Here is a 14,355-nt window from a genome sequence, read left to right on the forward strand (position 1 = left end):
CGCTCGTTGACTTTCTCTTCTCTTGGACCCTCGTTCGGCCGTCCATCCATCATGTTCTTCTCCACCCTCATCCCCGCCGCACTGTGTGCGGTGAGTGTCTCGGCGGCGCTGTCGCCGCCAGTCCTCCACCAGCAAAACATGGTCGACCGGGCTGAGGTCCAGCTGCACTCTTCGTCCGACTCCGAGGCGGGGCCGTGCGGAGAGAAGCCGACGGAGACCACGTTCGTCAACACCGGCGCCTGCTACCCGCTCGACTCGCGCGCCGTTTCCGTCAACCCTCTTGAGGACCGCGACTGCGAGTACCACCTCTTCACCGGCTCGTCTGACTGCGACGCCGATGGCTCGTTGCTGACCAAGACGTCGCTGCTCGCCGGCGGCGAGGCATCGTGCGTCGAGACTGGCATCGAAGACGAGGAAAACGACGAAGCGAGCGCCATGCTGGTGTGCAGCTCCACGGTCAAGCCTGACTTGAAGCGTCGCCAATTCCCCGGTGACCGCAACCCATTCGGCCTGCCGCCTTTCAACCCCGACCCATTCAACGATGACCCATTCCCCGACCCGTTCAACCCCGACCCATTTGGACCGCATGAGCCTAACAATCCTTTTGGCCTGCCGCCGTTCAATCCCAACCCATTTGGACCGCATCAACCCAACGACCCATTTGGCTTCCCGTTCCCTCCATTCAGGCCGCCTCCTCCGATCCCGACCGTTTTTTAGAGGATTTCTAATGGGAGCGGGGTGGACGAGGGTGATTTTCCTTCTTTCTATTCACCAATCACATATGTACACCCTTCCGGGCCCATCCACACTTCGTGGCGGCGATTGGCGTCGACATCGACTCGCGCTCCGGGCCCGAAAGTTTCTTTCCTTGGTTCCTTATCGTCGGGATAGCTTATTGTCAGCTCGCCGCGGAGAAGCAGATGGGTGGAGAGTGCTTGGTGGCGATGCGGGGAGTAGTAGGCATTCCTGGGGTTGGTTAATTTCGTATAGCTAAATGTGGTGGAGCGGGATGCCTTACGGCCCGTCGGTCCAGGTGAAGACGTGGTCTGAGTCTGTTAGGCGTTGCAGATAGACGGCAGCCATGAGATACTCACTGAATCCCCATGACCGCACTTCGGCTTCGGCATCTTTCTTCGATCTCGCCATGTTTCCTTCGTCCAGATGGCGTGCAGCACTTGTACACCACCTGCAAGCCCCGATGCTACCTCGTAAAGCCCTTGTCCAGTCGAGAGCACTCTAGTTGCATATAGTACGAGACGACGTTACTGGATGAAGTCAAGAGGCGTCAGTCGTTGGGGGAAGAAGCGGTGGCGTGATCGTCATGAAAACGAAAGGTGGAGACGTCACGCCCCCCCGCACGTGCTGCCCCGCTCTTTCCGGGCGAAGCTTCACTGCAGCTGCACTCTAGAAGAAGCTTGATCATTCCCACTCTTCTTGGCTCTTCATTCCTCCTGGGTCTCTGGGTACCTGAGCTGACGGTACCTTGGTAACCACTGCTGTGCTCGAGGTCAAGATGAAGGTAGACGTCGCTGTTGCTTGCCTGTCGATCGTCGGCTCCAGCCTTGCGAGCCGAGACGCTTTCTATGGCAAGCACCTCAAGAATGTCCCGAAACGATTTGCGCCGGCAGAGCCGCGTGCTGAGGTTCGCGACGAATCCACCTTCCGATTTCTGACGAACAATACACAAAGTAAGGATCGCTTGCTGTCCGCAAGAATGTGCTTCTGGCTGACCCATGGACAGAGTACAAGGTCGACTCGCTGCCCGACGTGCCGTTTGATGTCGGCGAATTGTACTCTGGACTCGTTCCGATCAACAACACCAACACCAGCAATGCTTTGTTCTTCATCTATCAGCCGACGACTGGACCGCCTGTAGACGAGGTCACTGTATATCTTAATGGTGGGCCTGGCTGGTCCAGTTTCGAATCCTTCTTCCAGGAAACCGGCCGCATCACGTGGCAAGCTGGAACGTTTGAGCCCGTCATCAACCCGTATTCTTGGGTCAATCTCACCAACATGCTGTACGGTATGTTGTTGCTCAGAGCTGTCTTGTGGGTCAAAGACATGCTGACTCCAGAGTAGTCGATCAGCCCATTGGGACAGGATTCTCCATCGGCACTCCGACGGCCACGAACGAAGTCGAGAGCGCACAGCAGTTCATTCAATTCTTCAAGAACTTTGAGCAGATCTTTGGAATCAAGAATTACAAGATCTACATGACGGGTATGTTCCTCTGAGGGTCGGCAAAGGATGTCTCGCTCAACACGTACTTTCGCAGGTGAATCTTATGCTGGCCGCTACGTTCCGTACATTTCAGCTGCGATGCTGGATGCAAATGATACCGAGTACTACAATTTGTCGGGAGCGGTATGTTTGACTCGTCCGTTAATGGACATCGACGCTGACTTTCCCACAGCTCGTGTACGATCCCTGCATCGGAAATTGGGATTATGTCCAACAGGAGATTGTGAGTCTGCCCGTTGTTGATCACATATAGCATTGGGAATGCAATTTGAAAACTCCATCACGGCTAACACACATCACAGCCTCTCGTCCCCTTTGTGCAATCGAATCTGAACGTCATGGGCTTCAATTCCACCTTCATGGCTCATACAGAATCCCTCTTCGAGTCTTGCGGCTACAAAGACTACATCGAGAAGTACCTCGTCTACCCCTCGGCCGGACAGCAGCCCGCAGTCTTCTACAACTCTTCCGAAGGTCGCAACGCCACTTGTGACGTCTGGGACATGTTTGATCAGGCGGCATTCGCCGTCAATCCTTGCTTTGATGTGTACGATGTCTCGAATGCTTGTCCTCTACTCTGGGACGTGCTCGGTCACCAAACGCAGTTTAATTATATTCCGGCGGGTGCTCAGGTGTATCCAAACAGGACAGATGTGAAAACCGCGATGCATGCACCGGATATCAACTGGTATCTGGATCAGAATATGGTTCCTGTCTTTGTGGCAGACAACGGGGAAGGCGGGCCAGAAATGCAAGGCGGTGAGTCGTTACTGGTGCTATTATGGAGAGATTTCCGGATCCTAATAGATACCAGACACCTCGCCCGATCCCATCCAGCATGTCCTTCCACAAGTGATTGAGGCCACAAATCGAGTTCTGATCGCCAACGGCGACTTGGACATGGTCATCATCACAAACGGGACTCTCATGTCAATTCAAAATATGACATGGAACGGTAAGCTCCCTCTGGAAGATGTGTACCTCTCGCTCTACAGCCGCTGACAATATCTGTGTTCACAGGCAAGATGGGCTTCGAAAGCAAGCCCAGTGCCGAGCTCATCGTCGACATTCCAGACTTGCAATACCAACAATGGTTCAACGGCACCTACCTTCAAGGCTGGGATGGTCCTCAAGGCGTTGTAGGCACCTATCACTACGAGCGTGGGCTGATGTGGGCGGAGACGTTCCTGAGTGCACACACGCAGCCTGCGTCGCAGCCCAGAGCGTCGTACAAGCATTTGCAGTGGCTGTTGGGGCGTATTGATAGTCTGTGAGAGTGCGGAGGTCTTGGATACCTACGTACTGCTCTGTGGTTCGCGTGGGGCTGTGTTGGGTATAGGTGATTTTAGAGAATGGTCACGTGATATTACGTAATGTCATGAGGCATCAACCTAATGCATACGACGTGCTGCTGTCCAAGTTGTCTAAGCTGTGCCAACATTGAGAAGACAGTAGACAGCGGCGTTTTCGTGCTAAAGCATTGGCGTTGCATGCGTTCAGCGGTCAGGTGTATGTTGTTTTCGTGCCGACCGCAGCCATTCCGCACTAGCAATTGCACCCGCTGAAGTGGAAGACCAGCGGCATTCCACAATCAACCACCTTTCTGTTTCCTGGTTGAATAGCACGCACCAGGAGACCAGCCCGCAAAAGATGGCAACAAACCCGCCGCCAATCCCACAGCTCTCCGATGCGATACTGCAGCACTTGAAACGGGAGTTTTCGAAGCAAGACAGTCCACCGGCCAACGGCTTCAACGATTTCCTCGCCCACCTCACCAGTGCCGAATCATCATCCGCTTCACCTATAGAAGTCGACACAAGCCTTCCGCTCTCCCAGTACTTTATCTCCACCAGCCACAATTCCTACCTGTCGGGAAATCAGCTTTGGAGCCGGGCGAGCACCGATGCTTATCGGGAGATCCTGCTGCGGCGATGTCGGTGTATTGAGATTGATGTGTGGGATGGGGAGGAGTCGTCGCCTGCCCAGTCAGAAGATGAAGGCAGCGAGGTCGGAAAGTTGGAGCGTGCTATGAAGAAGGGGTTGGGGAGGTTCCGCTCGAGCTCATCAGGTACGAAGGGCGCGGAGGGAGCTGACGATCGAGAGTCTGGAGCGCACGGCGACGAAGTCGATAAGATTAAAGGCTTTGTCAGGAAAGGACTGACGCATTTCCGCTCTGGATCAAGTGGCCAACCTGAAGGCAAGAAGAAACCTACCGAGGACGCTCGAGTACAAGACGAAGATCGACGTACTCAGTCTGCAGAACAGATCGAGCCTCGTGTCCTACATGGCCATACGGCAACACGAGAGATCCCCTTTCGCAGCGTGTGCGAAGTCATCCGCGACTGTGCTTTCCGCACCACCAACCTACCGCTTATTGTCAGTCTCGAAGTCCATTGCAGCTCGGCCCAACAAGAAGTTATGATCGAACTCATGACCGAGTACTGGAAACAGTATCTAGTCCCACTGCCCGATGATGTATCCGACCAAATTCCACTACCATCCTTGGAGAGCTTGAAGAACCGGATTCTAATCAAAGTGAAATACACTCCACCGGAGAAGGCCAAACACAAAGCGAGAGAGACCAGCGCCAGCGAAGTCGATTCGTCAGATGACGAAGAGCAACAGGAGCCCGTCAAGAAGGGCAAGATCATCGAAGCACTGAGTGCGATGGGCATCTACACCCGCTCCTATCATTTCAGCAAGTTCACACAACCCGAAGCGCGCATCCCAACGCACATCTTCTCGATGTCAGAGCGGAAGCTGTTGGCTTTACAGCAGGAGGGCTCTGGGGATCTATTCAAGCACAACTTGGAATACATGGTCCGAGCGTATCCGAAAGGCCTGAGAGTGCTGTCTTCCAATCTCGACCCTGCGCCTGTCTGGAGGCAGGGCGTGCAGATGGTCGCGCTCAATTGGCAGAGAGCCAATGCTGCCATGATGCTTAATGAGGCTTTGTTTGAGGGGACAGGTGGCTGGGTTGCGAAGCCGGAGGGGTATCGGAAGGTGCTGACGGGGCAGCAGCTGGAGGTGAGGCGACGCTCTTTCGACCTTCACATGCGAATATTGGCGGCGCAAGACTTGGACAAAGAGGCGGGGGATGCGCCGCGGGCCTTCGTCAAGGTGGAGCTTCACGTGGGAAATGAACGAGCTGAACCGCTGTCCCACGACGACGTGAAGAACAAAGGCGGAGACGTGAAACGTTCGACGGCCGTGCACCACAGCAAGCATCCCGATTTCGAGAGCGAAGTCTTGCAGTTTCCCGGTATCAAGGATGTTGTTGAGCAGCTGAGCTTCATTCGCATCAAGGTCTGTGACGACGACAGGTTCTCCAAAGATCGCCTCCTCGGGTGGACGTGTTTCAGACTGGATCGCTTTCCGACTGGGCTGAAATTACTTCCCCTGCGGGACCAGGATGCGAGGCCGAATGGTGCAGTACTACTCGTGGACAGTCAGCTGCGGTGGACAGGGTGAGTTGGCGCCACCTTCACGGCTTTGCGAGCCTGCACGAGCATCCTTGGAGGGGAGGGAAGCCGGTGCGTGCGCGGTCACACACCGCTCGATGTGGCAAAAAGACGTGGCCTGGTTCTGCCAATGAGATGTCAAAGACGGGTGCAGACCGCTGCATGACCTAGTCATGCCGGTAGTTGAGACTGCTCGAGGCAAGCTACATAGGAGCTTTCCGGGGTGGCATTGCTCGATCGTCATTCACTTGATACCGGCAGCGCATCCGCGTCGGTTGCCCGCAGCATAGTGTGCTGGCCGCCTACTCACCGCCGGACTGCAACACGAGCTCGGGTTCAATTTCGGAGCTAGCCTCCGAGCTCAGCCTTGCGTCGTCCTTTGCGTATCACCGGGTCACAGTTGCGTCCTCGTGCGCGTGAAAGGTAGTGCGAATCTCCTTGTGTGCTTACGGTGAGCACGAGCAAATACGAGATCAAAGCGCCACATATAAGCCTTTGTGCTCTGTGCTGTATGTACTGCCAAAGGCGTTGTCGCATGTCACAGCATCTCCGGAGAAATCAAAGCTCCGCTCCGGCAAGTTTCCTAATTCGGAAGCACTCTTGCAACCTCGATGGATCCCAAACATCAACGACCAGGGGAGCTACTCCCGGCAGTTCTCTTGAATGCCGGCAGCGAATCACCGAGGCGGGCCGCATCCATGAGTTGAGATCACTGCAGGCCATCGGGACTAAGCCACTCTCGTCTTACGAGATTTGGTCGGACCAACTCGACCTGTCACAAAGTTTCACCCAAGTAGGACAGGCGGGATGCACGGCTCTGCATCGGCTCGCTCGCCAGGATCCGGGCCGGACCTCATTCAATCGTGGCCGTCATAAGATCTGACATGTGTCCGTGATGTCGGATAACTGCATCTACGATTGCCTTTGCGTCTGCTCTGGGTCGAGGAGCGAATCGGAGGCCGATAGTCGTCGACCATCGGCGGGGTATAGCTCACGACGCTTCACAAGAGATGCCGTTGTCTTTATTCACTCCTCGTTGGTGTACAGCGACAGCGTGGCATCTGCTTCACTCCAAGCAAGGCCGATCATATGAGTCCTCGGCAAGGCTGGCGCCAGATACAGTGCACAGCCGGATCGCATTTCAGCAAGACGGCGACCTCATTGAATCCCACCTTTGACGCGGCTATCCGCAGCTCGACCCAACCCACCATCCAGCATGCTTCCAAAACCTTACACACGGTGCGATTCTCACAGCATCGCCGGCTACTTGCAGCAAACATTTTGTCCTCGTGTGCCGTGCACCCGATCCACGCATCCTGGCCGGTGCCACGCTGTGCTCGAGATGGGCAATAACATTAAAGAATGGAACCTTCTCAAGCGCGCCGGGACGCAAAGCACAAAAGGCTGTTCCGACCCGCCGCAAAAGTGATTGCTATCATCGTCGACGACTCACTCAATCAAAATCCCATTCAAAAATTGCAACAAGTCTTCATCGCCTTCAATCAACATGCATCCCCATCGAGTCACACTTCAGCAAACCGCTGCTGAAGAGATGACAAGGCCCGCCCTCGATCCTCGCATTTGGAACGGTCCCATCCGCAGCAGGCCTGTGAGTGTCGACTGCCCGTCAAGCCTGTCGGAAGCTAATCAAGCCCCAGGTCCCTGGCAGACGCTGCCCGACATGCTTGAACAACGGGAATACCGTTTGGGTCATTCCCAAGAAGAAGTGCCCCGTGTGCGGGACGGTGGTCAACTGAGGGGGGAAAGTTGTCTTGCACATCGATCACGATGATCTTACGCCTTCGCGGGCGTTCATCGTTGTCAATGTAGGACATTCGGGGGGCGGGAGAAGTGTGTGCTGGAGTACGTCTGTGAGATCATGACTTGGAGAGCATTGACAAGACTGGGGCCGTGATGTCGAAGTATCTGGCGATGTTGTCGAGGAGGTTACCGCGCTATGCTTTTGCTGTATCATCATTTGTTGTTCTTGAACATTACCTTCACACTCCAAGACGGATTTACCCCGGATCAGTTTGCCGCGATCATCGCCGATAGAAAGGTCATCGGGGATCCTCGTGTCAAGACTCAGCACCTGCTAGGGGGAGGCAGTTGGAGTAGCCCCGGTGACGGGACGGTGCAGGTGTGGCGGCAGCGTCGTGTTGCACACCAACGCTATGAGGCCGAGGATATGGCTGTGGTGGTTAACAAGGGACATGGGCATGGAGCTAATCAGCATACCTACCGGAAGATTGACGGCATTTGGAAGATTGTTGGTGTCAATGCTAAGAATGGCTGGGTTGAGGCGACCTGTGGGGTACCCTTCACGGCCCAGAGGGAGCATGAGCAGTCGTTACGGAGTCCATCTCAGTACCTTTTCAGGGAGTTCTGACAGCAGGCAGTGGTTTGGATCATCTTCACTTTCAAGGTTTCGATATCACATGACATCTGACCGTGGTCACTCCTTCCCGTGTTGTCGTCACTCAGATTCAGTCGCTCCTTCCTATCTCGTAAACTTCCAAAAACAAATGCCAAGGTAGCACATGACGAGTAGCACACCTTCCGCGAACCTCATTCTGTTGACACACACTCAGAATCACTTTGCCTTTCGACATGTCCCGTCGCTCTCGTCAGCGTACAAGCGATACATTCATTGGCAATGGCCACCAACACTCTTCCCGCCACCTACACATTCATCCCTCCGCCCCCGTTACCGGAGTTCTACGCAGACATCTTGGGCAGCCCTCGTCCACCTGCCATCGAAGACGATACGACAGCCCTTGTCGCCCAAAGACCAATCCCACCCACCGATGGAGCCTACGAGGGTCAACCAACCGAGCACTTTCTCGCAGTGCCTCCCTTTCCACTCATCGCCATTCCACCATTCCCTCAACAGTACAGCAGCAACAACGTTCCTCCGCTCGCCATCTGCCACATCTGCCGCTTGTGCCTGCGACCACGCAGCAACCGATATCACCGCGAACATCCCATTCCCATCAACGCGCTCCCGCCACCGCCGGGTATCTGCCGCAGATGCCGAGTGAAGGAAGTCAGCGAGACCAAGACCGTTCCGGAGGTGGTGTTCGAGGGCAGAAGCAATGAAATCAAGTTGGGTTTCATCGCTCCGTTTGTGCCTGATGATGCAATCGTCAGTAAGGAGGAGTTCAAGCAGATGAGGAACGAGGCGCTCCTACGGTCTTACTCAAAGTCACGTCGGTCCAGATCTCGAAGCGACAGCCCTCAACGAAGAGATATCGTCTATCGGCACGTCAGGGTTGTCGACCAGCCGGAGCTTGCTAACCCTGAGCGCAAAGAAAGAGTGGCTTTTCGGAGTCGCGAGTCTCTGATGACCTCGGACAGGCGCAACCCGCTGCCGCCAGCTACCAGTATGCAAGCGCAGCCAAGCAAGAAGTCCCGCTCGAATCGATCGAAACCCGTCAAGAGCGCTAATCTGCAAAGAACTGAAGTCGCAAACGCCTCGGTGTCCGCCGAATCCACGTCTTCAAGATCGGCATCGGCATCGACATCTCAGTCTGCCATCGACGCTTTGATGCGCGTGCGCTATCCCGCCGATCGTGACGTTCAAATCCGTGAGGTGGCAAGAGAAGAAGTGGAACGCTACCATCGCGCGAATCTGAAGCCCGAGTGGAGCGAAGACGACATTCGGAAGATCTCGCGGGAGGAAGTCGAGCGGTACCGACAGGCGGAGAGGAAGATGGAGGCTCTTCCAGACACGTACACGCACGGTGTTATGCCCTCTGTTGAACAGCAGGCGGAGCGAGAGCGAGAAGCGGCCGATACGAAGCCTTCCGGTGCTTCGAAGAAGAGCGAGAAGGCGTCGGTATCTGTGAAGCGTGCGAAGCAAAAGCAACCGGAGCAGGAGGCTGCCAAGTCCAACGAGCGAGCCAGTGTGGTTGAGAAGGTGGATGTCAGAGCAGCATCGCGGAAAGCCACACTGCACTCGTCGCGACAGAGTGAGCGCTCGAGCAGACGTGCCGCTCCTACTTCTGAGGAAGAGGGCGAAGCACTAAAGAAACCAACTGCCAGCAGCAACGATCAGCGACGAAGCACCACCAGGGACCAGGACATCCGCCAGCCCGAGAGCGTCAAACTTCGCGAGGTATTCGACATGGTCCAGGAATCCGATCCTCCCAGATGGTCGTCGCGGGCGGAGCCTTACGTCAGGCGAATGAAGCGCCGCGATGTAGAGCCGATGGACAACATCATCGAGGTGTTTGAGGAGATAGAGATTCCTCCGGAGTCGGCCGCGCCGAAGAAGCGGTCGAATCAGTCGTGGTGGCCGCAGCAGCGAGGAGAATTCGATCAGCGAGCGGATACACGAGCTCAGGAACCCGAGAAGAGTGGATCTTACAATCAGCAGAATGTTCGCCACGAGGATGAGGCGCGATCGAGGTCCACCAAGCAAGGAATTGACGATTATCAGCACTGGGACGCTACTGATAGTCGCACCACGAAACAGTACCACGTTTCTGGAGGAGGCGGTACAAGAAGGGACAGCAAACAAGGATCGACTCACCGAGGCGAATCTGCACAATCCTCCGACGGGTATTGGATGTCAGGTGGAAAGTCATACGAACCATCAGAAGGACCTTGTTGGCCTAGAGAGAGGACTGCGAGCGTTGCCGATGGATCCGGGCATCCGCCGAGTGGACACAACTTACCTTACCCCGAGAGTGACTTGCCATTTGAAAAGATTGTGCTGCCTACAGAGACGCCGACCGAATCCCGCCGAAGCGAACGTGCGAGAAGCCAGTCCACTCGAAAGGACGACCGGGAATATATCTATACCGAACGCATCGTGCAGCCAGCAGACCGGCCGCTGGGAATACGTCCTTTCGATGACCATGCTCCAGCTCAGAGAATCGAGATCGAGGAATGGACGGAGTGGCACAAGGTACCAATTGCGCAATCCTCATCGCAGCGGGAAACGAGCAGAAGCCGACACAAGCGGGGCTCTCCACCAGATAGAATCCTAAAGGGAGGGAAGCGGTCGAGGAAGAGCCGGCACAGGGAGCATCAGAGCCGACCACAGGAGGATGCACCTCGCGAGAGCGACGACTCGTACCGTGTGCGTTTCTCCAGCAAGGTCGACATGACGCCTACACCGCCGGACTCGGATGACAATTCTTCAGCTTTCCGGAAATACCATAGCCCTGGGCGCGAAAGCAGTCGGCAAGTGGATGGCGGTGGGGATAGGTTCGACGAGCGCGAGCGACGTGGTAGGGCACACAGTCGCGAATCGAGGTATGACGCTGGCCACCACTTCCAAGACATCGGGGGGAAAGGCAAAGGCGGTCGGGCTCCGCGCGGCAGACATCTGGAACGAGCATTCTCCGAGAGCCCGTCTCGTGAGCAGTCTCTGGCATCTTTCGCCGACGATGCATATGACGGAGGCGGGCCGTATCGCAGGAGGGACAAGGTCACGGACAGCATGCGCGTCCACGAGGGAAGTCGAGCAGCGCAGCATGAAGACAATGGGCAAGGTGGACACCGCCAACGGTGATGCGGGGATCGGCCTGGGTTGGCTACTCCACTGTGCTTCTGATACAATCGTCGAAACCTGAGAAGAGCAGGCCGGAGATTCATTTAAGCGCCTCAGCCACGCAAACGCCACGGAATGTGAAACAAGGTGAAGTCAAACGACAGGCCGCGCGCCGCCCCGTTCCTCCGCCAGCGCGACTCTCGTGTTGATTCTACGTCACTCTGCTTTGCTTCACGCCTACACCTTGGTCTCACATGCCATGCAAGCGCCCGCGTGCGTGTCGTGACGTTCCTTTCAGGATTTTTAAGACTCCTTCGATAGGCGGAGCGAGGAATGTAGGTTGGCGTGGTGTTATTTCTTTTTTGATCTTCCCTTCTCTCCCTCTCACTATTTCAGTAAACATTCGCACTTGGTCTTGCCTACCTCAAAACACCTCGACACTCACCGCGGCCATGTCCTCACGGTTTGGCAATATGCGCCTGGCAGCGCTGGTTTCCGTCGTATTGTGCATCGTCGCCCTCGTTTTATCGTTCCTGTGCCTCTTCGCCGGCTCCAGCAAGGGCTTCATGGAGGATTACGCTGTTGTCACTGTAAGTAAAACCACAGATGTGTGCCTAATCTGCCATGCTGACCTCGCAAAATTACCAGCTCAATACCTCCCGCATCGGCGAGAATGTAGTCAATCAGGTCGCCAACGATTTGTGCTCACACTCGCACTCCCGTCGTGACGCCTTCCAACCCAGCAAGCTCGAAGCCCTTCCCCAACCGCTTGCCCTCGCAGCCCGAAGCGCAATCACGCCTGCCCCGGCAAATCCTCTAGCTATGCAGAATCTCCGCCGCGGCATCTTCAGCTCCGTCGAAAGCGAAATCCACAGCAAAGAAAGCGAAGTGCACAGCAAAATCACCTCCGCCGCTTCCCGTGTAGAGAGTGCGATTGCATCTGTCGAGAGCGAGGCCGCACATCTCTGCGACGAGATTGTGGACGATATTGGGGATAAGTTGGAGGATGTGTTGCAGCGCATCGGCCTGCATGATTGGTACAGTGCGCACGTCATGGACTTTTGCGAAGGATGTAAGTATTTCGACTTCTCTGCTCTATGTTGGCAAGGCTGACGATTCACCCAGCATACATCCCCGGCCCCGTCCCAAACGCCACCCTCAAAGCGAGCAGAATCCACAAAAACGTCACGTCCTGCTCCAACCGCACAGCACTCTACCACTTCGACCCCAAAGCGACAATCGCAGAGCAAATCAGAAACGCAACCGACGGCGAAATCGACCTGACAAACCTGCACTGGCCTTCGGACATCACGCGCGGCCTCAACGCCCTGCGCGACGCCCAGAAAGCCGTCTTCGTGCTGTACTGCCTCGCCATAGCCTTCATCGCGCTCGCACTGCTGCTCGCCGTGTTCGCCGTCTTCTCCACCGGCCGCTTGACTGCTCTTCTCAACGTGGTGGTCGAGGGTCTCGCTTTCCTGTGCAGCGTGCTCGCCAGCGCGATTGTGACTGTCATTGCGGTCAAGGCGACGAATCTGATCAACAAGTACGGCAAGGATGTGGGCGTGAGCGCTAATCGGGGGAACAAGTTCCTTGTGCTCACGTGGGTGGCGACGGGGTTGGTGTTTATTTCGCAGATTTATTGGATCTATGAGTTCTTTGCTGGGAGAGGGAGGCGGGAGCGTGCTGTGCGGCAGGCGAAGCAGGGTTGAGGTGGAGAGAGTTTTTGTGGGTGTTAAGAGCGAGCGGATGATACGCCCTTTTTACTATCTATGTCTTGGTTCTACTACGCTGATGTCTCCTCTCGCTCGTCTCTCATCTCAATCTTCGTCAAAAGCCGCCGTGTCAAGAAAGGTATTCACATGTTCGGCAAAGAGCTCCGCATACTGCCACAGAAACCCATGACCAGACTTGGGGTACATGATCAGCTGCGCGTTAGGCAGGCGATGGAACAACTCCAGCGTGCGCTCATTGCCAAGCACGAGATCGTTGTCGCCGTTGCAGACGAGGGCGGGCATTTTCAGCTCCGCGAGCCGGTCGGGCCACTGCCAAAGCGTTCAGTATATCTGCATACGGTCAGGTAGTAGGTGGGAGAGGGTACGAACCCGAGCATTCTCCGCGCCATCAGCCTTCATACTCGCCTTGATCTGATTCATCGTGCCTGGTTCGACGTCAAGAGCACGCAGATTGGGAGGCTCAACGTTCCTCTCCTCGAGTCTGGCCCAGTACGCTTCGAGGTGCTTGCGATGCAGTTCTCTGTCCCCAAAGAGGGCAAGGCGGAAAGCGTCTTTGGTCTCCTGGGAGGAAGTCGCTTTTACCATCTGCCGGTGTTGGTGTCAGCGGCTTGTTGTAGGACGATGTTGAAAGCAAGCATACTCACCGCTCCCATCTGACCCCTCGGCGGCGCAGCCGGAGTGTCAGGAGTCTTGTACACCGGCGCCGCGCCCGCGAGCACGAGTTTCCGCACGAGATCAGGTCTCAAGAGCGCAACGGCCTGCACTGCAAGGACATCCATTAGCCGCCACGGTCGCCCCTGAGAACGTGTGTAGCATCAGCAAACAAACCAACTCTCGACCCCATCGAATACCCCAACAAATCCACCTTCCTCCCCTGCAACGCCGGAACCGCCTCAACGAAATGAATCATATCCTCCGCCATGTCCTCGATACTCAGCGGCACCGTGCCGGCTGTGCGCCCGACTCCCTGTCCGTCGAAGAGGACGACGGGGCGTCGCTTTGCGAGGGCGTTGAGTAGGCTGGGATCCCACCAGTCCATGTTGCCGCGGAAGTGGCTAGTTGGACGGCATTAGATTGATACAACAGCGGAGAGACGGTGAAGGAGAGCGGGGCCAGCGTACTTGTGGCATACCAAAGGCACGCCTGAGGTGCTGTTGGTGACGATGGTGCGGTAGGCGAAGCGAATGCCTTGCGCGCTGTCGACGAATTGGGTGGGAGCGGTTTGGGCGGCCATTATTGATTTTCGTCGGTCTTTCCTCGCTTGTTGTTTGTCTTGAGTGTTTTCCCACAGGTTTTATGCTCCGCGAGCGAAAGGAGGTGGTGGTGTGTCGACGATTTTAACTATTCCACGCCTCCACCTTTCCAATCTCCAGCCGCAGCTGAAGTGGCCGCGGTACGATGCGAGGAATTTACGGTA

The 14,355-nt window shown here is 55.8% G+C and overlaps 9 protein-coding genes across 9 annotated transcripts; 7 read left to right on the forward strand and 2 right to left on the reverse strand.

Annotated features, from left to right (window-relative positions):
- Nucleotides 1-51: 51 nt before the first annotated feature.
- BDY17DRAFT_312348 (uncharacterized protein) lies at nt 52-717 on the forward strand (the record flags this gene model as incomplete). Its single annotated transcript, XM_033735613.1, has 1 exon — nt 52-717. The coding sequence occupies one exon, from the start codon at nt 52-54 to the stop codon at nt 715-717; it is 666 nt and encodes a 221-aa protein (XP_033587015.1).
- Nucleotides 718-764: 47 nt separating this feature from the next.
- On the reverse strand, nt 765-1,146 carry BDY17DRAFT_255268 (uncharacterized protein; the record flags this gene model as incomplete). Its single annotated transcript, XM_033731517.1, has 3 exons — nt 765-966; nt 1,019-1,046; nt 1,095-1,146. 3 exons carry the CDS (start codon nt 1,144-1,146, stop codon nt 765-767), a joined length of 282 nt encoding a protein of 93 aa, XP_033587016.1.
- Nucleotides 1,147-1,433: 287 nt separating this feature from the next.
- Nucleotides 1,434-3,646, forward strand: BDY17DRAFT_269764 (serine carboxypeptidase). The gene is made up of 8 exons (XM_033731936.1): nt 1,434-1,688; nt 1,742-2,026; nt 2,083-2,223; nt 2,279-2,367; nt 2,417-2,467; nt 2,547-3,003; nt 3,059-3,199; nt 3,265-3,646. Exons 1-8 carry the CDS (start codon nt 1,514-1,516, stop codon nt 3,516-3,518), a joined length of 1,593 nt encoding a protein of 530 aa, XP_033587017.1. The 5' UTR covers nt 1,434-1,513; the 3' UTR covers nt 3,519-3,646.
- A 248-nt stretch (nt 3,647-3,894) lies between these two features.
- BDY17DRAFT_326351 (PLC-like phosphodiesterase) lies at nt 3,895-7,462 on the forward strand (the record flags this gene model as incomplete). Its single annotated transcript, XM_033737501.1, has 3 exons — nt 3,895-5,711; nt 7,266-7,314; nt 7,364-7,462. The coding sequence occupies 3 exons, from the start codon at nt 3,895-3,897 to the stop codon at nt 7,460-7,462; spliced, it is 1,965 nt and encodes a 654-aa protein (XP_033587018.1).
- Nucleotides 7,463-7,710: 248 nt separating this feature from the next.
- Nucleotides 7,711-8,043, forward strand: BDY17DRAFT_228448 (Scytalone dehydratase; the record flags this gene model as incomplete). Its single annotated transcript, XM_033730175.1, has 1 exon — nt 7,711-8,043. A coding segment is annotated over one exon (333 nt), but the record flags the coding sequence as incomplete, so codon positions are not given.
- Nucleotides 8,044-8,163: 120 nt separating this feature from the next.
- BDY17DRAFT_301797 (uncharacterized protein) lies at nt 8,164-8,918 on the forward strand. The gene has a single exon (XM_033734306.1). The coding sequence runs from the start codon at nt 8,246-8,248 to the stop codon at nt 8,744-8,746; it is 501 nt and encodes a 166-aa protein (XP_033587020.1). The 5' UTR covers nt 8,164-8,245; the 3' UTR covers nt 8,747-8,918.
- A 1,342-nt stretch (nt 8,919-10,260) lies between these two features.
- BDY17DRAFT_301799 (uncharacterized protein) lies at nt 10,261-11,343 on the forward strand. Its single transcript, XM_033734307.1, has one exon. It carries the CDS (start codon nt 10,276-10,278, stop codon nt 11,224-11,226), a length of 951 nt encoding a protein of 316 aa, XP_033587021.1. The 5' UTR covers nt 10,261-10,275; the 3' UTR covers nt 11,227-11,343.
- Nucleotides 11,344-11,678: 335 nt separating this feature from the next.
- BDY17DRAFT_312352 (actin cortical patch SUR7/pH-response regulator pali) lies at nt 11,679-12,914 on the forward strand (the record flags this gene model as incomplete). The annotated part of the gene is made up of 3 exons (XM_033735614.1): nt 11,679-11,795; nt 11,854-12,277; nt 12,331-12,914. 3 exons carry the CDS (start codon nt 11,679-11,681, stop codon nt 12,912-12,914), a joined length of 1,125 nt encoding a protein of 374 aa, XP_033587022.1.
- A 10-nt stretch (nt 12,915-12,924) lies between these two features.
- On the reverse strand, nt 12,925-14,353 carry BDY17DRAFT_301803 (Alpha/Beta hydrolase protein). Its single transcript, XM_033734308.1, has 5 exons — nt 14,060-14,353; nt 13,767-13,993; nt 13,583-13,701; nt 13,308-13,523; nt 12,925-13,247 (listed from the first exon to the last, which is right to left on the reverse strand). Exons 1-5 carry the CDS (start codon nt 14,170-14,172, stop codon nt 13,023-13,025), a joined length of 900 nt encoding a protein of 299 aa, XP_033587023.1. The 5' UTR covers nt 14,173-14,353; the 3' UTR covers nt 12,925-13,022.
- Between the last annotated feature and the right edge of the window lie 2 nt (nt 14,354-14,355).

The sequence above is a fragment of the Neohortaea acidophila genome (genome assembly GCF_010093505.1).
Source record: "Neohortaea acidophila strain CBS 113389 unplaced genomic scaffold BDY17scaffold_9, whole genome shotgun sequence".
Lineage (NCBI taxonomy): Eukaryota > Fungi > Ascomycota > Dothideomycetes > Mycosphaerellales > Teratosphaeriaceae > Neohortaea > Neohortaea acidophila.